This window comes from Parasteatoda tepidariorum, chromosome 5 (genome assembly GCF_982258835.1).
Source record: "Parasteatoda tepidariorum strain Cologne lab strain chromosome 5, Ptep-v5.0, whole genome shotgun sequence".
Taxonomy (NCBI): domain Eukaryota; kingdom Metazoa; phylum Arthropoda; class Arachnida; order Araneae; family Theridiidae; genus Parasteatoda; species Parasteatoda tepidariorum.
Window position 1 is genome coordinate 105,437,230 of NC_141759.1, and position 24,354 is coordinate 105,461,583.

The window sequence follows — 24,354 nt, forward strand, 5'->3', positions numbered from 1 at the left end:
TGTTTGTCATCAGCAAAAAATTTATCATAAAGTTAATGTTCTCCTATAAATATTTTTGCATCACTAATTTAAAGGTATTTTCTGTACCGTTTTTAATTTCGTTTCTTTTCTAAATAAAGGGTTTAAGAGGATTGTTTTTATTATTATCAGAATAACGTCATTCTAGGTTACATTTTAAGATAAATTTATTTAAATCGGCGTCTGATCTTATTAACCGTTTATTATATTTCTGTTGCAAACTACATTAGTATACTATTATGGATTACGGTTAAATGAACGTAACTTTCAGCTTCATGCCAAAAAATCATGAATGCGAAAATTGTATTTAAAATATACATCCGTTTGCTTGGTGGTATTAAATGACAGTAGTGAACTCACCAAAGTTGTTATAATAATATACTTTAAATGTTCTTTCAAAAAAATGATTTATAGATCTTAATAGGAAAATATTTGGATGTGGGAAGTGGAGGCGTAAACAAACAGAATTTCTTTTAGTACATATATGCTAGGTGAATAATTTTAACTTTATTAGAAAATCAGTTTTCTGCCACGAAACAACAATTATCGCGAAGCAATCATCGGGGTTGGCGGGGCTTAGACCCCTAGTGAAATTTTTGAATAAGAAAACCAAATTTATTTAGCTTATAATAGCACTTAGCTTAATCTATATTATATAAAACGCTAATACGTATGCATGTAACAATGAAACCGATTATATTTCTTTTCTCGCGTTGGCAACAGTTTTCATTTTTAATTGATAGACTTCGGCGGGCAAGAGCACGTAGTGAGCATCATATGGCTAATCTACGTTATATAAAACGCTAATACGTTTTAATTGATAGGCTTCGGCGCGCAAGAGCACGTAGTGAGCATCATATGTCTAATCGGGTGAATTCTCACCGAATTATTAAAAAAATTCTCACAAAATTATCTTTATCGAAGCCGATGCTTTACATCCGGCGTTCAGTACTATTTCATATTGCTTTACAACACATGGTTTTAGCCCTCTGGTGGGAAAGACTTTAAACCAAAACTTACAACAGTTACTTTTCTCAACAACTGAAATTTAGAATAGTGTGATTAAGAAAAATATGCGAACTGTTTTCAATTACAAATTAATATTGAAATGCACAGGTTTAGAATTTTCTACGGTGAAAAGTTTTCGGAACTTCAGTGTTCAAAAAAGTATACAAAAGCTAGACGTTAAGAACGTATCCAATGAGCGAGCAAAGCGAGCATCGGATTGCGAAGCAATCCGAAATGAACTGCGAAAGCAGTTCCGGGGGTTGGCGAGCGCCAGCGAGCAGGGGGCGAAGCCTCCTAGTTGTTTCATAATTCATAAATGTTCACTGTACAATTTCTTTGTCAGGTTTATATTACGTGTGAGTGAGCGGTCACTATGACAACCTGCCAATTTAAGCTCTATCCAAGAACCAAGTGGTAGTGAACTATTTATAAAAACTCAGGCAAAAATATTTTAATATTTAACCAGTGTATATAAAACACACCATCGCACGATATCATGCATTTATATATTATGTTTAATTTATTCACATGTAGTGGCGGTTAAAATTATTACCAATTAAATTTATATATCAATGAATGAAATATCATTTACATATAAGGACTAATTCTTCAAGAAAATCAGCAACTGTGATGTCTAACTTTTTTTTTTTTTATGTCGGTTTTTCCCAATTTCAATACTTTGTACAAATATATTATTTCAACTGTTATCTTATGCCTTTACTCTCGTTCACCTTTTTGTGTTACTCTGATCGTAAATAAAAAAATACTAACATATAATTTGAAATTAACATTTACTGAGTACTAATAATATTTTATAACCGTCGTTGAACAGCCGACCCAATTGTTTGGGTTTACAACTACTAATGTTCAACTCCGTAGCCTTGTCATTTTGAACTCAATCCCAAAGACAAGAGAACTCCTGGATCAAGTATTGGGAGAAATTTCGCCTTCGTGAAAGGCTTTTTGATGGAATTAACCCGAATTTGCGTTACAGGGAGAGGAAAAGCAAGAAAACTTCCCATTCTTAGCATGGTGGCAAGCGCATTCTTACGCATCATCCGTCTACCACTAAGAATATTTTACATCAGCACTGTGGTAGCTGGGAATCGAACCCGGTTCATCTCATTGTAAGGCGAACGCTCTACCCCCTGAGCCATCGCGGATCTAGTAATAATATTTTATTTAATAACCGTTGTTGAACAGCCGACCTAATTTTGGGTTTACGACTACTAATGTTCAACTCCGTAGATTTGTAATTTTGAACCAATTCAGAAGATATGGAAACTCCTGGATTAGTACCCCCAGAGGTATGATTTGTAATGGGAACTTGGAGAACTTTGTGACTCGACAGATTTAACGTGCACCAGTGACCATTTACTACACGGGGAATCTTCGGCCGGTGGGGATTGAGCCCACGTCCTCTGGGACATGGGCCCAGCGCTCTGAAAACCAGGCTATCCCCTAGTAATACAGGGGCATTTATATTTGTCATTTCCTGGAATTTGGAAGAAATTTCAATTGAGTAGAAGTCGGAGTAGAGCATTTCAACTGAGTACTCCTAAACAATCCGCGCAGCTAGGAGTTGTTTTCCTGGTCGTTTTTTTCTTCTTTTTTTTTCGAAAACACAGGAAAAATAGAAGTTTCTTTAACTTTCATTCTATCGTTTTCCTTTTGCCAATATAACTCTAATGACATTCGAATACACAATATACTGCTTATTTTCGGAAATGACAATACTGGCTGTAAGGTCATCTGAAGGTAATTTACCGGACGAATGACTACGCGCGGCAAGCATTTAACGATAAACTTCAAAATTAAATGACTCTATAATAAAATTCATGCCAAAAATAATATTCAGTTCGAAAAACATCTGACATAAATAACTTCGCTGTTCTAACTATTCTCAAATGCAAAATAATAAGAAATTAATATTAATAACCATTCTTCTAATCATTAGCTTAAAAAAAAAATCTATCTTTCTAAGCGATTACAGACACACAGCACAGGGAAATTAGTCATTATCTCATGCTAAAAAAAATCATTCAATTCGTAAACCTACCGCCAGATAGCAGGACCAACGCTGTTCAATCATGTATAAATATTAAATAACAAACTAAAATTTAATAATAATAAAAGTAATCTGAATAAGTCTGATGCGTAGAATCGGAAAGGAAGAATAAATATTTTATCTAATACACCAAATTGTAAACAGCCCTCATCATATGTTTAGAGCAGGAGCACGAAGATATACTTCTAAACAGATTATGCAATGGTTCTTCTAATTTAGATCTCGTCCTTTATTTAGAATCGCGCTCAAGAGTTGGAACAAAGGTTAAAGCGACGCGTTTTGATTCAACAGTTATCTCTTTCCTTTACACTCCAAGTGAAGGCGAAAGCAATTTTGTCGATTAACTAGGAAGTATGCGGAATATTTTTTCTTTTTTAAAGTTCTAATCGAAAATTAATAAAAATTAATTCAAACTTAAAATTGTTGCTATTTAAATGTTAAAATTCAATAGAAAAAATGTGAATAAAACAAAATGTGCTGAATAAGATAATTCTAATAAATTTCTTTAGGAAATACTATTAACAGAGAACATCCATATAGAATACTATTTAAAGTTTATTTGTAATAATCTCTTGTCTTACTTAATACGAAAAGAAAAAATATAAGTTGAAAAAAAGAAAAGAAAACGATTCTGTTTATGAATGTAGAATAATTTCCTCCATAAAAAAAGTATTTTTTGTTAAAAATATATAAATTAGAAATCAAATTTTGTAAATTTAATCGGTACTGCCATGGAACAATTTGTTACTCAAGGCTTGATATGGCTTATTCTATTGAAAAATAGAAATTTAATCAGCCATTTATTAAATCGTATGCTCTATAACACTATGTACTTGTTTTACAATTTAGTATATTATTTTCAAATAAAGTTAAGCATAATTTTTTTTTTCACATATGTAATTAGTGTTAACTACAGAATTTTTTAATATAAATTAGGGCGATTTGAACTGCAATATAAAAAATTTACAAACATATTCATTAAAAACTTAAAATAAAGAAAATTGTTCATTTCTTCAACCTGAATTTACTCATTGTTTTTGCACTTTCAAGACATTAAAAAATAAATAATTAAGAACTTCAATAAATGTTTAATAAATTCAGGATTATGTTTTATAAAAAGTTTAAGTATGAACTGATTTTAAAAGAAAAATGTTTATTTAATATAGAAAAAAGGAAAAAAAACAAACAAAGTTATTAATTAGAATTATTTAATACAATAGCACTAATAATAAGAAAAATAAAAGAAAACACTGTTGTATAAGTTCTTATAAGCTAATGGTTAATAAGAAAAATGTAATAAATAATTTATTAAAAGTTACTTAGTGTTAAATTGACACATTGTAAATTGCTAATACTCCAAAAATTCCCAAATTAGGCTAAATTTCCCTGAAAATTCAAGAGAGGTGCAAACTTAATAATTGTAAATGCAGTGAAAACAATAAGTGAAGAATAATAAATGTAATAGAAAAGTAAATGTAAATAAGACGCTCAATTACAGTTAAAAAGAAAAAGTCATACGTAATCAACGGAATAATACGTAATTATTGTACGTGCAATTTATAACGCAGAATATGCGACACCAACGACGGGAAAAAATACCAATTAAGTGCAAATCTTGCGTGTTGTGTGCAGCACACACAAAAAAATAGGAGCTTTGTTTTCTTATTCAAATTAGAATAGCAATTCAATTCGCATTGCTTGCTAAAGTGGGGAAGGGGGTTGTAAATTATATATTTATATAATTTACATCCCCACAATTAATAGTCTATAATTTGCATAGCATTCAATAATGCATGCAATCTTAATTAAAAAACTACTCATAATTTGTGAATATAAAATAAGCGTTAAGCCACATTCTTTCAACCAGGTTCCTGCTTTTGTGAATTTGTGCAAATAGGGTCCTGTTATTGCAAAAATTACTAAAAACTTTTTCAAGAAGTTTTTTAATTGCAAATAGATACAAGATTCTGCTCAACAATTGCTGCTACTAAATTAGAGATGCTACATACAAATATTTGGTATATAGCCTATACTGCTCAACACGGAATATTAATTTCGGACGAATAATGGAAACAAAATCACTAACATTTTTAATAATTTCAATTGAGATATTTTAACTAACACAACTTAGTTATGTATCACTTTTAATGTGTTACGCATTAAGTAAATTTAAACAATTCTTAAATTTATAATATTTTATTTAAAAAATTGCCAGAAACTGATTTTTATTTACATAATATTCTATTAATTAATTTTATGAATAAATATAAATTGATCAATTATTTATTTACAAAAAAAAATATCATTTAATATCAATAAGAATGTGCACACGATGTTTGTAAAAGTAGAAATATTTTCCTAGAATACTACATTTGGAATTTAAACTTAAGGAAACTTGGAAAACTTAGTTCGTTTCGAATCGTCTTTCTCTAACCCCCCGGGAAGGTTTTATTCGATTAACAAAACAATAATGAAGATAAATTTGTGAAGGGTCCGATTAAAAGGTAAATTATTTTGTGAAGGGTCTGTTTTTATGAAAAGATATTTTGTGAAGAGTAGGACTGGGCTATAAATCGATGTATCGAGATATATCGATTTAACGCATATATCGGCAAGACGATACAGCGACTTTCATTCAAGGCGATGCATCAGAAATCTGATTTAAGCAGTCGAGTAAAGACAACGAGCGCAAAACGATATAGCGATATAAGACACGCAAGGATATAAGAAAACGATATAGCGATATGAGACTCTTGTCTTACGTTCCGATGTCGACTCGCGCTGTGAAAGACGATGCTCGTTTCGTTACGTTGAAATGACCTTGATTGGTGAGCTGTAGAATCAGAGTTTTGAGAACACATATCGTTATATCGCATGTTCCTTTTCGCACCTCTTACCTCTTTTTTCTTTGTCGCGACTTTTCTTGTAGATTATTTTCAGTGGGACTAACTTCGCGATCGCCGATGTTACCTTGTTCTGAAGGTAATCTATTATTGAAAAGAATATATAAAGAAGAGTTTCTTCATTAATTAGATAATTTTTTTTTTTAAAAAAAAACTTCTTTTTACTTTTAAATGTAAAAACTATCGGCAATCTAATTTAGGCGTCCATAAAGAATTGAATTTGTTAGGTTAATTTTTTACTTTCTTTTAATTTATTAAAAACTTTTTGGATGAAACTTCTAATAATTTAATGAGTTTTTATTACTGATTTTAAATTTATAAATCTTGTTGTTTTTACTTTTAGAAATAAAATTAAAACAAAATTTATTTTTGTCAATTGGATTTGGACATAAGTCAATCAGCTTTTTTTATACAAAAAAATTTGAAAGGTTTGCGTATTTTATTCATTTTTTTAAATCATTTGGCACTTCGTTTTATTAGAGAGTATAATATTTTTTTTTAAATATTCTTTTCATATTATTTGTTAATTAGCTAAATATATTATCGAATATCACAATTTTTTTATTTTTAAGAAATTAAATCTTACTTTGTTTTTCGTTCATAATTCGGTCATTATTTAATTTAATTTAATTATTTATCTGAAATGATAAGGTCCCGCAGTAGACTGATCGTTAAGGCACGGTTCCCTGCAGATCACCGAAGTCAAGCATAACTGGCTGCGGTCAGTGTGCGGGTGAGTGACCACTTGGATCAGTCTGCGTAGGGACCGAGGGTGTGCGGTATTGGTCCTCGTTAAACTGTTCTACCGTAAAGTGCTCGACTTCGCATGCAGGTCGTCGGGCTACCGAAGCGGGGTGCCATCCCATCTACAGAGGATCAAAATTGTGATGGTATGTCTTCGGATCATCCTCAGGGATGTTTCCCAGACTGTCGCCAATAGCCCATTGTGCAGCTCTAGTGTGACGTGAATGTACTATAATAACTGAAATGATAATAATAATAAATAGTGTTTTAAAAACGTTTTTTTTTTCCTAAAATTTATTTAGCACTTTGTTTTAAACATACAAATAATTTTTAACGTTTCATTTAGAAATTGAACATTACGATCGAACTTAATAATTATGTAATTATTTATGCATAGTACAAGAAAATATTAATTTATAAAAAATGTGTTTTACGCGTATTATGAATTTCTAAACAAACATTTCAATGAATATTTTAAGTAAGATTTGTACATTGTAGTCAATTTATTTAATATCTTTCTTAAGCAAAACATATATATCTTCAAATTTATAAATTGATTTAAATCAATCTGAGTACGAAATTTTGATAGAAATCTGACTTTTTGTGCCTTACAAGTAAATGAAATTAAAAAGGACTATATCGCGATACATCGCTATATCGCGATGCAAAACTGACGATGCATCACGATATATAATTTCTAATATCGTCCAGTCCTAGTGAAGAGTTCGTTAACGGACCCAAATTTCTTCTAAACAGATCCCTGAAGAAGGACAGAAAAGCGAATGCAAGAATTAGTTTTTGGCAACAAAAAAAAAAAAGTGTTTAAATAAGTTTTTTTTAATGTTTTTCTTATCCCTCTTATCTTTATCAAAATAAGAATTGAAAGTAACATTTTTCATTTGCTATTTGTGTTGTTCTTTCTTAACCGCAAGCTAAAAAGTTATTTAAAAACACTACAGCTGTGCATTTTGGGAATATTCCCAACTCACAATTGCGTTAAACACTTTAGCATGCCATGTCACACAAAATAGTAGACACCATGACTTCCGCATACGCCAGAGTAACCCGAGGCTGATAGTTATATTAATTAAGAATAGTCTGCGGTTAAGTTCCTTGTAATTACTTTTTATTCTAATGTTTAACTACAGACTAAATTCGCGTTTTAAAAGAAACAGATTGAAGTTGGCTTTCAATTTTTGAAATTAAAAGAAAAAGAAGAGAGGTATATACTGCAACTTTATTTTAAGAACGTGCCTGGATCTATGTGCAATTTTACAAACACCCCTTAACAAATTGAACATTGATGAAATTAATTTTATAAAGTTCTTTAAAATTTTTTCTACCCATGTTCCATCATCCGACGAACATTTTCTGGATTGCGGCTGCCCGAACAGAACCTATATTTTGAAGAATAAACTGTCTCGAGCCCTTTCTAAGAGTGGAATTCATTGATATTCAAGCGTAATTTGTTAACGATCCCTATTCATATAACGTAATAAAACTTGTACTTATTACGATAACTTGTTTTAATTAGTTAATTTTGCAGGAAAATTTTTTTTTACCTCACAGTTTTTGAAAGCTTTTATGGATTTTCCAAAAATTTCAACGACTTAAAATCATAAATTTTTTCCAGAGAAATTATAGGAAATATTTTCCACGCAGAAACAAAATGCAGATGTATAACAATAAATAAATGATTTATCTCGTAATGGGAAAATGAACTCTTGTCATTTCACATTTTACCGCAAACACTCCGCGATAGACCACCAGATGTTGTCTGGAACATTGATAAAATTTAGCAAACTCAGAAAAACAATTAAAAATTTAGTAATCCACATAAAATTTAATAATAAAAACAGATATTAAACACGTGAAACGCAGACGATAGTTAAAAATTCTAACAAATAATAGCGATTGCTAAAAATCTGGTAATCAATCGAGAATTTAAACAAAATTTAAAAAAAAAATTAACCTAGTTAATAATAAAAACAAATATTAAACACGATATCACGTGAAAAGCAGACGATAGTTAAAAATTCTAATAAATAATAGCGATTGCAAAGAATCTGGCATCAATCAAGAAACGGTATATATCGAATGTAAATAAAAACAACTATTTCAAGTCAGGATGATGCAAGTGAAGGAGGAAGTGGAGGCGGGAGAATGACATTACGGGCACGGTGCCAAGACTGCTGAGGTGAATGTTTTGAAGTCATCCTCTTCCAACATCACAATGGAAGGATGTGACGATTCGAATTTATGTAACATAAAATGATTATTTAAGTTACACAGAGCAGTGGGATTCGAATGATAGCTTTGAGATAAATATTAAGACAGCTGACAAGATTTTTCATGTTTTGAAAATGAACTAGATTAATTTAAACATTTTTATTTATTTAAAATATGCACAAAATTCAAGTGAAGCCCTCGAACCATTAAGATCACAGCCTAATACGTGATAATCCGATCATTAAATTGCAAGTTTTTTCTTTCCCCCCTGGTACTGTACGTCACAGACTTACGCACAAATCTTTATAACAAAAATTATTCTTAAAATGGGAAAATGAAAGATGGGGGAAGGAATCATTTTTAGGAAGAGGATTCGAAAAATATTTTTAAAAAATAGTATTTTAAATCAATCAGAGACTCAAATTATCTGAGGCTGTTGCAATTTATTTTTTTAGTTGTAGTGTATTAAAGCAAAATTTTTTAAAACAAACAGACCTTTTAAAAAAAATTAGAACTAGAGAACTTTCGCTATATGAGCATACATAATAAATATATTTTAATATATAAATACATATTATACCCCCGCCCCAAGAATAAACACATGCACAAAATTATTTAGTCACAAAATTATAAAAGGATTAAGTTTTACTTTATTTACTAGCCAATCTCAACTGTGACATTCCAAAGCAAAAACATACGAAATTAATTGTGGAATCAAATACAGCCAAATTATTAAACGCACTCTAAGATTCCATGTAAAATCTTAATTATCAGGTAATACTATTCAGCGTTATTGTTTTAACGAGACTGAAACCGGTTTGTTCTTGTTTACGTTCGTGTATCAATTGTTTAACATTGTAATTCAATAGCTAAAAATAAATAAAAATTGGAAGCATATAAAAATCTCCTGAATAAAACCCCATTACATGTATGTTTAAATATAAAAGTATTGCATATAAACTCGTGTAAAAACATGTCATTATTAAAAAACTACAGCGTGTCTAATAATTTGATCTAACTATTATATTATTTTTCCTATATATTTTATATCCGTCGTTGAACAGCCGACCCAATTTTGGGTTTACGACTACTAATGTTCAACTCCGTAGCCTTGCCATTTTGAACCTAATCCAGAAGACAAGGAAACTCCTGGATCAGTACCCCCAGAGGTTTTGATTTGTTATGGGAACACGGAGGACTTCGCGATTCGACAGATTTAACGCGCATCAGTCATCATTTACTACACGGGGAAGTCTTCGGCCGGCAGGGATCAAATACACGAACTCTTGGACATAGACCCAGTGCCCTACCAACCAGGCTATCCCGGCATAATTATTACATTACATTATAATAATACCTGATATAATAAATATTCTATATTTATATAATATAGCGTCTAATATATCCAATCGTCGAATTTATATTACATATCGTCTAATTTAACCAATTGATACAAGAACGTAAACAAGTGCAAACCGGTTTCAGTGGCGTTAAAACAATAAAGCTGTATAGTATCACCTGATAATTAAGATTTTTAATTAGAATCTTATAATTTGGCGAGGGGCTGTAAATATTATCATTTCCTTAAATTTAAAAGTTAACTATAGCACATTTAGGCAATTTCAAGGATCTATAAATTAATACGCTAGTTAAAAGAGTAAACATTTCGAACAATTTTATGAAAAAATCAGTACTATCAGTTGCAGGGCACTCCTTCATTCTAATAATGAGTAATTAACTTTCATGTAGACAAGGCCGTTCTAAATGACAACCGGTTAGAGAGGGAGGAAAAGAAAGGAGTTACCCGAATATAATAATAAAAGCAGCTGCAATTTCAATTCGAACAAAAGAGCCGTTTAATTTTCATATTACGTAACATTTGAGAAGGGAAGAAAAGAAAAAAAAATAAGATCAGCTAATTCATTCCTGATGCTAATCTCTCCCCGCAAAACGAAAATCATCGCAGACGAGAGAATATTATTTAAAATCAAGCTAATTTATGACCAACAATCATCAAATAAGCTCAAATGACTTAAACTTTATTCATATCACATATTTTTGTTTCTTTTTTTACTTTCGGACATGAGATATTAAAAAAGAATAAACAGAAGAGAATCAACAAGGGGAGGGGGAGGAACAGCATACTATTGAAATAATTCTGCGTACAGTAAATTTAATAACGAATGAGATTTTGTTTCAATTTTGCTTTTCAACGTGAAAATTTTCAAATTTATCAGGGTGCGTAGCCAAATCTTTCAACATAAAATAAGCACCTTTTAAGCACTCAAAAAATATTTTTAAGCACTATATACAGTAACAAAACGCAAAATAATTTTCAAAGACTTTACATCAGGGGTGTCAAACTCGCGGCCCGAGATGACCATTTTTGCTGCCCAGTACGCAAAGTAAAAATAAAATAGAAATGTTAATTAGAAGGGAAACTAGCATATAAAATTATAATATACTTTATTTATAAACTATACGGATCATTTTAACTGTACGCGCGAAAATGTAAAATTCTAATTGACTTGCGGCACCTGCCATTCCATGGATACTGCATCGTATCAAAAATACGCAGAAAAAATTTCAAATCTTAGAACAGAATTTGAAACAAGGTTTAAAGATTTTAATTCTTTGGATGTCAAATTTTGTTTGTTTTCTTCGATTTTCTCAATAAATATAGACTCAGTACCCAGTAATATGCAAATGGAAGTGATTGAGATTCAGTGCGACTCAAATTTAAAGGCAAAATTCATTGAAGTGAGAGTGCCTGAATTTTACAAATATTTACCTGCTAGGTTTGAAAATACTCGAAAATTCGCATATGAAATTATTTCCATGTTTGGAAGTACTTATCAGTGCAAGCAATTATTTTCTGTTATGAATGGAAATAAATTTCCTGTCCGAAACCGTATTAATAACGCTCACGTTGGGTCAACTTTGAAAGTAGTCTCGGCAAATAAAATTTCTCCCGAAATAGGAAAGATAGTAGCAGAGATGTCAAATATCAAACAATAATTTTACTTTATATATGTTTATTACAATATACTATTCAAAATAAAAATATTTGTTTTTATGAACACTGATATTTATTTATTTATTATTTTTTTTGCGGCCCACCTAAAGTTAAGCATTGTTTATTTGGCCCAAGTTAGCTTTTGAGTTTGACACCCCTGCTTTACATGATCTTGATAAAATAACTAGTTTCTGACAAAGAACTATTCTTCTTGATTGTATTAGCCGTAATAAAATGATCAAGAAATTTTTCGGTTCGATATCAGAGAATAATTGCATCAAAAATTTTCCTAGGGCTGCCTGAATTATGTGTGGTCGGACATACTTTGCCCTCCTGCATTATCATTTCGACTCACAAGATTATATACTGATATTTTTCTAAAAAGTACTGGAATCTCTTTATGATACAATATGCTATAACAGTATGCGTAGCCAGATTTTTCAACAAAAAAATAAGCACCTTTTAAGCACTCAAAAAAAATTTTTAAGCACTTCAAAAAATTAGGCAAGGTTTGCAAATCTTGACAATTGACGGTTTTATCTGGTTTTAACCATCATGTAAAAAAAAAAAAAAAAAAAAAAAAAAAACCTTTTGACATAGTTTTTTAAAATTGTCAAAAACCCAAAATTTTGGCCTAAGGATAATTATTAGCTATTATAAATATGAATTAATTTTAAATTAACATATGTTAAATTACAAGCGTTCCATCAATTAAGTTCTTGAATTGTTTTAACATAAATCTCTTCCTATTTCGAAAATTACTGTCAAAAACCCAAATTTTGGTGTAGAAAACATTAAATAATTATAAATAAAAATGTGTCAAATTGCAATTTATCCCTTAATTTGTTTAATTATTGAAAATAAAAATACAAAAACAATTATCATATAAAAAAAACACTTAACAATCATCTTATTCTTTATACGTAGAAACAGTTTTCATTTACTTAAATTTTAACTTCTCTTATTCCCACAGTAAGTGATTACAAAAAAAAAAATAGTTTTGTAGCCCTCTCATATCCAAGTTCCATTTTTAAGTTTGCATAATTCGTGGCGAAAATCAACATGGGAAAGAAAAAAATCTAATTTTGGAAAAGGGAGCATAAAGCACTTTCTGAAAACATCGAATGAAAAAGCACCTTTAAAGGTTTTTAAGAAACAAAAATCGAAAATAAGCAAATTAAAGCACTTTTTAAAAACGCTGCGCAATGTGACTCAAAACATAAAATCGAAAATTAAAAACGTCAAAAATAGTATACCATCTCATTACTGCGATTGCTGGCTTTTGGTGGACAACAAATTAATAATTATTTTATGGTGGTTCAAGTAAAATTCAGGTGGTCTCAGAAAAACGAAACACCGTCAATTTTGAACCCTACAAACTGTCCTTCTGGTGCAATACTTTTTGGCAATCTTTCCGGCAGTGGCATAATTCCCAGTGGCGTGAATAACATCCCTACGATCCAGAAATAATACACTACATGATTCGCCCAACCTGCGAATTCGAATTTTAGTAATCAGCTTCAAAGCTCTTTATTTCTTAGTTAATCCAAGTAGCTTTTTGATTAAGTTTTTTCAGAGGTTATTATCTTCCACGTATTTCTTAAAATCCCGATCTTTTTAAGATATTATAACGACTTTCGAATGGTGCAGATATTACATCACCTTTGACGTGCTTTGTGTCAATTTTATAGTAAATCCAAGCTATTTTTCTACTGCGCAGGGTATCTGCTACATTTTAGATTTTCAAACTCATGACTTTTCAAGACTTGACGAAGTTACTACTCCGACAAAAACACAACAATAAACTTAAAACAGCATTATAACAACATGAATTAAAATGATAGGTATAACCAAAAACCGTTATATTCTGCACAGGGGTCTGTCCAGACATTTTGCAAAAGGTCCTGTTTTTGTAAAATTGTGAAAAAAACTATTCATAATTTGTGAATATAAAATAAGTATTAAGTGACATTCTTTCAATCAGGGTCCTGCTTTTGTGAATTTGTGCAAAGTCCTGTTATTGCAAAAATTGCTAAAAACGTTTTCAAGAAGTTTTAAAACTGTAAATAGATACAAGATTCTGCTCAACAATTGCTGCTACTAAATTAGAGATGCAACATAAAATTATTTGGTATTTAGCCTATACTGCTCAACGCAGAATATTCATTTCGGACGAATAATGGAAACAAAATGACTCACATTTTTAATAATTTCAATTGACATATTTTAAATAACACAACTTAATAATGTTTCACTTTTAATGTGTTACGCATTAAGTTAACTTAAGCAATTCTTAAATTTATAATATTTCATTTAAAAAATTGCCAGAAATTAATTTTTATTAACATAATATTCTATTAATTAATTTTATGAATAAATATAAATTGATCAATTATTTATTTACAAAAAAAATCTGATTTAATATTAATAAGAATGTGCATACAATATTTGTAAAAGTAGAAATATTTTCTTAGAATACTACATTTGGAATTTAAACTTAGGGAAACTTAGTTCGTCTCGAACCGTCTTTCTCCCCCCCCCCCGGGAAAGGGTTTATTCGATTAACAAAACAATAATGAAGATAAACAAATTTGTGAAGGGTCCGATTAAAAGATAAATTATTTTTTGTGAACACTCCGTTTTTATGAAAAGGTATTTTGTCAAATTTCTTCTTAACAAACCTCTGCTGCATCTTCATATTTATAGATTTTAAATTTAGAAAACAAAGTAAAGAAAAAGTTGAAGCAATAAAATAGCTGAAAAAAATATAAAAGCAAATATTTTTCTGAAGATACTTTTCTTGTTCATCGAAAAGGAAAGAAATACTCCTGATCCTTCTGTTCTCATTTCGGAATTTAAAAAAAATATTCGCCAATGATTGGCTTACTTCAGCTAGAACTTTAAATTGATAAAATAAAAAAATAAATAAAAATAATAACAAAAATTCTGAAATCACAGAAGTTATAAGATAATTCGCTCTAGAAATGATTTTTCTTTCATTTTTTGAAAAACACCATAATTTTTAAACATGATAAAAGCATTTTAATAAAATATGACTGTGAGTGGGGATTTTGTTACAAATTCAAATATTCCGAACACCATGAAATTGGGGGAAGGGGTAAATTCCATGACTTTTCATGATTTTGTTTTAAAAAAATAGTTAAAATCACGACACTTCATGACTTTCCAGCCTCGCAGATATGTGCCAATTTCATCGTAAATCGACGAGATTTTTTTTTTTTTAAATTTCTTTAATTAAAATATTTAATTTGCAGTTATGTAGCTCAATAAAATATTTAATAATTTTGACCTTCATTCAAGAGCATTACAGTTAGTTTGTTTCAAAATACACATTAGTGTTACTTCCCCCATTTTCGTATTTTTCGATAATTTTTTTTTCTCTTTTTGTTGATAAAAAGGAAATATTTGAATTTTGATAAGTATCAGTTTGGGTTTCTTCAGCTTTTACCGTTAATGTTTAAAATAATTTATTTTTATGCAAATATGTTACTAAGTTAACAGATAAAAAGAGTAGAAAAATTAAAAGAATTAAGAGAATACAAAGAATCAATATTATTTCAAAAATAATTTTATTTAATGCCATATCACTAATTTTTCCGATGAAAACAATTGAGTCTAAAAACATCTAAAACTATCATAATTGCTGTCAACATATGTAAATACTTGGGCAGGTAGCCCTAAATTCAAAAGAGGCTGTGCACCCTATGCTACATGAATTTTAATAAAATATTTTTTTATATTTATAAGATATTTTTCTTTTAGTTCACTTTAAGAATAAAAATAGTACTTAACTGAACCTCGAATATAGTTATTGTAAGATAGTGAGTTATTTTGTCAAAATTTCATTTCAATGCTGTTACTTACAGTTATTTTTTTTAATTTAATATTTTTCAGGGTTTATTGATTTAAATCAGCTAGATTTAAATCACAATTTAAATCAAATGATTTTTTTAAAAAAAATCATTGATTTAAATCAACTGATTTATATATATATATATTGATTTAAAAAGTTAAAAAACAGTGTTTTGAATTATCGTTATATTTACTATTTGTTTTCTTAGTTTTAAAATTTATTATTGCTGCATTAATTAATTTTAGCTAATGAAATTATTTTCTTTCTTGGTATGTGTTAAATTCCAACACATTTGTTTTTTCTCATAATATGTTTACAATATCTTTGACATTATCAGAATTTTTATAAATAAATTTTGTGAAAAAAAATTCAATGAGTAGGGTGACCCGGGGTAATTCACGATCACTCTGTTTCTGGGGTAAATAATGATCACCAAAGTTTTATTTTTTTAAAAATTATTTTTTTTTAATTTGAGACATGGACAAAAAAAGCTTGTACACTTTAGGTACTAAAGTATAACTACATTTACTTTATAATAGTTTTTTGTTTAATTTAACAAAATCTTTTAAAATGCTTTCTGCATTTTCCATTTCAAAGATGGGTTTCAAATTGTGCACATTTCTGCAAAGATCCCCCTCCTTCTCTTAATAATAAATATTTTGAGTTACTTTTTCTTTCTTTGATATGAAATTAGTGTAAGCTTTTGTTTAATTGTTTCACATCTACTGTAAATATTATAATTGATTATAGGAAACAATATCAAATGTTGCCCTCCACAGATGGGGTAATTATTGATCACTGGGGTAATTCCTGATCATTTTCATTTCTTCTTATAGTATAAAAAATAGCTAATAAATAGTTAATTGTCTTTTCTTATATAACAGTTCATATTTATTAAGTGGAACAACTATAAAATATATTTTAACTATAATCACGAAATTTGTTTTTAACTGTATACAAGACAAATGTGTTCTGATATGCACCATTTCTAGCTTGTCTTACCTTTCTTCTACCTCATTTTTATGTGTGTACATTGTTAGAATAATTTTTAAGTTGATAAATTAATCTAATATAAATATGGTGAGAAATTATAAGCCTAAAAAGGATACTAAGCTTCTAGAAAGCAAAAATAGTAAATTTCTTTTAAAGATTGAAAATGAAAATTTCAGTGCGAGAGCTGCTGCCAGAGCTGAGGGGTTAATCTTTATTCCGGCTTTTAAATAAAATGTTTTAATAGCTGCTTAAAAATATCTTGTTGGTTTATTTGTTTGATCTTAATGTCTTATTTGTTAATTACCATTGTATAATTATCTTTAAACAGCCCATTTACTATAAAAACTGGTGATCAGTAATTACCCCAGAAAAGATCAAGAGAAGGAGTAATTCCTAAGCACTAAAAATTTAAAATCTTTTAAATTCTAATTAGATTTTCAAGCAAAAGAAGGTAGCATAGGACTCATCCCATATAGTCTCAAATTTCCAGTAAATATTAAAATTATATCTTGAATAGTTTTTTCACAAAATAGATATTTGCATTTTTTGATCAGGAATTACCCCAGGTCACCCTACATGGATTTTTGTAAAATGTTTTTTAGCTTAACTTATCTATTTTGATATAGGATTAAAAATAAATATTTTAATATAAAAATATATAGATTAAATAATTTATTTTTTAATGAATGACTACATTTATAAACACAATATGTAACATTTGTTTTGTCATTTTAATAATCGAAAGAAAAAAAATCACAATTTTAAATTAAAATTATGGTTTGGTAATTGAAACTTTGTTTTAATGGTTCAAGTATTCTTTAAATTCTCTATTTCATCTAGTCTTTAAATTTCAATCATGCATTTGTTTCCAAATGATTGCTATGCATTCAAAGCTATGTATTGTAATGAAAAATTGTTTTGGGTAGTTAGAACTTCCAAAATATTATTATAATATAGCTTTAATATTATTTTAATTTTCATTAAACATTTATATAGTTTTTTCAGTCATAAATCAAAGTTCTTACAGTGTATTTGAATAAAAAAAAAAATCATGAACAGTGTATTTTTTCTAAATTCCGATTTTTCATGAAATCGGAATAATGAAAAATTGAATGAAGAATTGAATGAAAAATGAATGAATGAAGAATTGAATGAAAAATTGAATACCATGGCCGGTCAAATGACTGGACTTTATGTTTCTTAATGTAGGAAATGTTAGGAAGGAAATAAACTATAAAAACTTTATTATAATTAAACAAAATTGCATATTGCCAATTCTTATGTATTACAAACAAAAAGAATACGAATTTTTAATCCATTGCTCAACGCATTTTTTACATATACAGGGTGTTTCCATTGTACATTTTCTGCAAACATATAACTCCTAAGTATTATTATTTCTAGGATTATTCCTATAATTATAAGAATATATAAGAATTGTATTCTTATAATTAATATTATTTCTTCTAAAAACTTTTGCTGTCTTGATTGTTTCGAAATTTCTCTGGGTAAAATCTAACAGTTACTTAGAAATGAAGTAAAAGCTATCAAAATAAAATATAAGCTACTCACCAAAACATTTAGATTTTGTCATTTTTTCTTACATAAAAATGCCAATCTAAAATTTTAAGTACTTTCTTGAAATTTGAATTCCCAGTTATTCTAATTAAACCAACTATGCAACAGTCTTTGAAGAAATGTGCAACTCATCGAATGCAATACGTTGAACACGCATTACATCAGAACTTCTGATCCAATTACTTTATAAAGCAATAAATTGTTCTCTCGGTCAAATGACCAGCTGTGGTAGAAATAGGTATACGACAAGTATTATTCGAAAAAAATAAATAATAATAATAGATTATTAACTGTATATAATTGTTAAAAAAAGTCATGAAGTCAAATGTGTAAAAAGTATAAGATGATAAGTCCCTCAACGGTCATTTGACCAGTTACGGTATTTTTAGTGTTAAAAATTAAAATCAGATTTAGATAAACAGAAAACTTTCTACAAACACAAAACTCTAAATCAAAAAACTTTCTGAAATCAATTGATTAACTCCTGTAAACTAGTTTTAATCCGTTAGTAGCTACTTGATTTTTAAAAAAATTGTTAGAAAAATCACGGATTTAAAAAAAAAAAAAAAATACTTTTAGAAAATTTTAATTGATTTATACTATAGGGATAAGTTCAGTGATATGATAAAATAAAATTTTAATGTTAATTTTTACTATATTATGAACCAATGAGCTATGATATGAAACTAATCGCATGATTTTAAAATTGGGTGAATTTGAACCCTGAGGTTTGGTTTTAAAAACAGATGAATGCGAACAGGGGTCTGTCCAGACATTTTGTGAGAGGTCCGGTTTTTGTGAAATTGCGAAAAAATTACTCACATTCTTTTAATCAGGGTTCTGCTTTTATGAACTTGTGCAAATAGGGTCCGATTATTGCAAAAAGCTTTTTTTAAGGAGTTTTAAAATTGTAAAAAGATACAAGCTCAGCACTGTAAAATTATAATTAAAAAAATTAAATTTTCAAAAATAAGCAGCAAGTGCTGATTCTAAATTAGAGATGCAACATACAAATATTTGGTATTTAGCCTATACTGCTGAACGCAGAGTATTCATTTCGGACGAATAATGGAAGAATCGTGTGCCGAAGACAAAACTTAATTCGTTTACATCCATCATTCTTGTTTTCTGCCCTGGGAAGGATTTATTCAATTAACAAAACAATAATGAAGATAAACAATTTTGTGAAGGGTCCGATTAAAAGAAAAATAATTTTGTGACTGGACCGTTTTTAAGTTAAAATAATTTGTGAAGGGTCCGTTTTTATGAAAGGGTACTTTGTGAAGGGTCCGTTAACGGACCCAAACTTCCTCTAAACATATCCCTGACGAATCTTTATTTTTTGTTTTTAAAATCATGGGAATACGATTTGTGACATTTATATTTTTTAATTCACATGAACACTAATCTTGAATCACAGGAATATGAATTTAAATGCTTAATTTTAAATCATAACTGAAAAAACTGATAACTGCATGCCAGAAAGCAGAGCCAGGGGTGCCACTCAAATCTGGAAGAAAAAAAATTCCCCGTGTTTTCCCTGTACATATTATACACAATATATTAAGAGGAAACAATTACTGTACTCTTGTGTGAGCTATATTGGGCTAACTATATTTATTAGTTTTAATAGCTAGAAAAAGAACTGAACATACTATAATGTTATAGTAAATGAAATAGTTTAGTACAGCTGAAATAGCATGGTTAAATATCCCATAGATTACGCTTTGAGTGGTCACCATTTTTTAAAAGGTGAAAAATAAGAAATAAAATTCTCAGTTTGTAAAGAAAAATCACAATTCCCTGTATTTTCCAGGTGCTTTCTGTTTTCCCTGAGGAGTGGAAACCCTTAGATTTGGCAGGTTTGAGTTAGGAACGGATTAAAGCCACAAATGAGATAACTCATAAAAATGACATGAAAGATTTTAATGACACACAACAGCAGCGCCCTCGAAAAGTAATTCAAATTATTAGCCAATTATCAAAAGTGAGGGAATTTAATCCTAGACTATGTTAACCTTCATCTATCAAAAGGTAACTCTTGAAAGAATCAAGTTAACATGTCTTATATACTAGTGAATTGGTATTTAATATTTACAGCAGGGTTGGGTTTTTGACGTCAAAAAGTGGTTTTTGACATGACAAGGGTATAATACTGGTTTAAACCGTCAAAAACCCGTCAAAAATGTCAAAAACTGAAGTTTGCCAAGAAAATATATAAACTTCAAAACTACCAACAGTTGCCATGCATTATATTGAAATTTAATTATACTATAGGTAATCAGCAGGTTTTAAAATATTTTTTAATTAAAATTAAGGTAAAATAACAGATTTAAAATCTCAGAAATTTATATTCAAATATATATTATTTTATTCAAATTATATATATTATTATATATATATTATTATTCAAATAATAATATTATTTTGCACAAAAATTGTTTAAATATTTATATTTAAAAAAAAAATTTCTTTTCTTTTTGATACTTAAGAAAATTAAAAGTTTATTACTATGCATTTTTGACATATAAGGAACATATAACTAATATTTATAATGAACTTACAAGTTATGTTGTATAAATACAAACTTGATACAAGATACAAGTGTATAAAAAAATTTTTTTAATGTTATACCGAATATCTTTATTATCCAGTATGTTAATTTGAATTTAAAAGTAGTTATATTTATGAATAATGATAAATATAATTCATATTGTTTATTATATTTATTTATAATTATTACACTTATCATTTTAAAACAATTTTTATCTCTTAATTTTTTTTTCTCCACTTGTATTAAGAATACAAATAATGCATATCTTGAAAGCAAGAAGTAATTATTCAACAGCTGAATATTTAGATATTCAACAAAACTATATCGTATTCAGCAAAATGAAATTCACAAGTATTTGGATAAACTAAGTTTTCAGCATAGTAAATGAATAGGCTGAATATACTGTAAATCGACACTAACTACTCTGTGTATTTAACAGAAAGCACTTAAATTTGTATTGTCTTATGTTAAAAAGATTATTAAGAAGATTTAAAAGAATATTAAAAAGATTTTTCTTTAAAAGAAGATGTCTAATGTACAAAACTGCTAATGTTTATCTTTAAAAATGTGTAATTTTTAGTATAATCTATACTATACACTAAATTTGGTTATAAATAAATTTCTTAATAATATCACTGCAGATTTTCAATAAAACATGAAAATGAATACATAATATTACAAAAGATGTGAGTTTTTAAAAGTACAAGATTTTGGTTACTATTCAAAATATAAGTGTTTCTTCAAAATTTTTAATTTATTTTTTCTAGAACATATTTAGAAACACTATCCTTTAAAAAATATATAAATTTTATGTATTAATTAATTTTCACATATGAATATAGGTTTTTGACATTTTCGACATTTTTGACAGTGAGGTTTTTGACGTGACGGTTTAAACCATGGTTTAAACTGTCAAAAACTGTCACATGTCAAAAACCTGCCAACCCTGATTTACAGTGGTAGTTATAATTTTTTTATTACAGCAAACAAGATTAAAATAACAGCTAACCTTGTACATCATTTTGAGATCAACCACTCAATAATAATAAACAACTACTTTTTTTCACAAAGCTATATATATACATGTCTCTACTTATTTTTCGCTTCCTCATTATTTATTTTTTGTCTTACCTCAATATTTTTTAAAAAAAAAAAAAAATAATCTCAATTTAACCATGGCCAGCATTTCAAAACGGTGGGGTGGTGGGGGGGGGAGACAAGAAAATTTAGGTACAACAATTTTACAAATTTTGCTTAAGCAAGCAGGCGTTGAAGTTCAATCTAATTTTTTCATTAATGAGCTACATCATTACTTGATAATTGCACAATAATTATGAAAATTAACAATGTTTACATTGAAATGCATTTTTATCATTTAACAGAATTTTTTTAAAAACATTTTTAAGGGAAAACAGAAATTTTACTATTAAAAACAAATGGAAAAGAGATATTAATTTATGAAACTTAATCTACTGATTTTCACTCAAGACTGATTTTAGTCTCCAGGACTGAAGAGTGGTGCACCCATGGTTTTATTGACACAAACTGTAGGGAAGAATTTCGTCATGTGACAATATGTGATTCCACAACAACATTGTAATCTGTATTTTAAGGTAGTTCGTTTACGTAAACTGTCTTATTGTTAGGCTTCTAGACTTTATACAATTCGAATCGGTTATTTGACGTATCTAACGAAAATGACTGCAATCTAATAAAAAATACACGATTTGTTCTAAAAAAAATTCCTTTTGATCGCTTGTCCCCATTCAGGATTCAGGGGAATATATCTATGTATATATTTTATATCTATAATTTTCTTTTTGGCAAAAAAAAAAAAAAAAAAAAAAAAATTGTTCACAAAGACTTTTGCCAAAAAAGTTTTTTTTGTCCAATTTACAATTTTCCCACGTCTAGCTAGGTGCTGAAAGTTTAGCAAGGCCCTTACATATGGATAATGCAGGAGAAAAACAATTATGTTTACTTAAGCACAATTTTTATTTGCATTATTACTACCATTATTGCATTACTGTTTTTGCATTGCTTGCAATTCCGGAGTACATGAAAAAAAGACAAATTCGTATTATACAAGTTCCCTATTAGCTTTGATGAGAAAAAGTTTCAAAATGCTAACATACTAGCCTACAGTGTGTCCTTCTCCAAACTAGAATAATCATTGCTTATCAGAGTGAATACAAGATGAGTGTGAAAAAGAATTATTTGAAATAATTGAAAAAGAAAAAAGAAATAGAAGTTTTGGAAGACATAAATTCCAAAAATCCCAAAGTGAAACAGCTAATTAATTTAGAATTTTTCAAATTTCAAAAATAAATTAATAATTAGAAAATGATCTCTCCTTTCAATCGGATAACCTGCTTAAATGAATAGTATTGGCTGGAACCAATGGCATTCCTTTAAGTGGGTTGACTATTATTAAAAATAAAATTTTTTTCAACATAGAAAAAAAAAAAACTTGGAAATTCAAATGTACAATTTTGTTGATTTATTTTACATTAACTAGAGTGGCTTAATATAAACCTTAAGCAGTCCTAAAAGTCAGTAATTAAGTTTAAAAAAAAAAAAAGAGTAAAAAATTTAGTTATAGTCCATTAAAATTGTTAATGTCTCGTTGATTATAGCACCAGAGTTTAAAGATAAAGTAAGCGAAAACAAAATTTTGTAAATATAGAGCTTATTTTAAACTGTTGTTGATCTTTTATAAACAATTGATTTATAGCACGCATACATTTATTAAGACAAATGACGATATAATATGCATAAAATAAGCAAGAACACACATAATTAGCATTTGTAAAGACTTGAATGAATATAAAACAGAAACTTAACAAGATTTTTAGATCAACATATGAGAAACAGTCAATTTGTAGTTTGTCAACAAAGCATACATTTATCGACATTCTGAAACATAATTGTGACATTAAATGCGAAAATTATTTCTACCTTTTGATGTCTCCCTTTGTAAACAACGGCAAAAGCACCATTACCAATTAAATCCTTGGCATGATACTCATATTCTCCAACTTTCTCCATGAAGAATATTTTAAACAACTATCTACATGAAATCATAAAACTGTTCATAATATTGAATAATCCATCAGTGCCCTTCTTAATAAAAAGATGAGAAGATTATTCCACATCATTAAACGTCGTAGTGATACACAAATTATAAAAAATATATTTATTTTTCAACTTATTAAATCCGCAGAAATTAGCAACATAACAAAAACTACGATTATTTCAGTTTCGTCTGTTTCCTATTTTACTGTCACTGAAGAAGCAAGTACGCATGATCACAAATTACGCACATACCGAAACTCAATGTTAATACTACTAACGCCATCTATTGACTGT

The 24,354-nt window shown here is 28.6% G+C and overlaps 1 protein-coding gene across 8 annotated transcripts in view; it reads right to left on the bottom strand.

Annotated features, from left to right (window-relative positions):
- The window catches only part of Atg1 (serine/threonine-protein kinase unc-51-like protein Atg1), a 98,122-nt gene extending 73,768 nt beyond the window's left edge, over positions 1-24,354 (bottom strand). For all 8 annotated transcript variants that reach the window (XM_087164707.1, XM_087164706.1, XM_087164703.1 and 5 more), the window contains exon 1: positions 23,944-24,354. In XM_087164707.1, the coding sequence (XP_087020833.1) occupies positions 23,944-24,033 (90 nt within the window). In that variant the 5' untranslated portion in view covers positions 24,034-24,354. The remainder of the gene's footprint in view (positions 1-23,943) is intronic.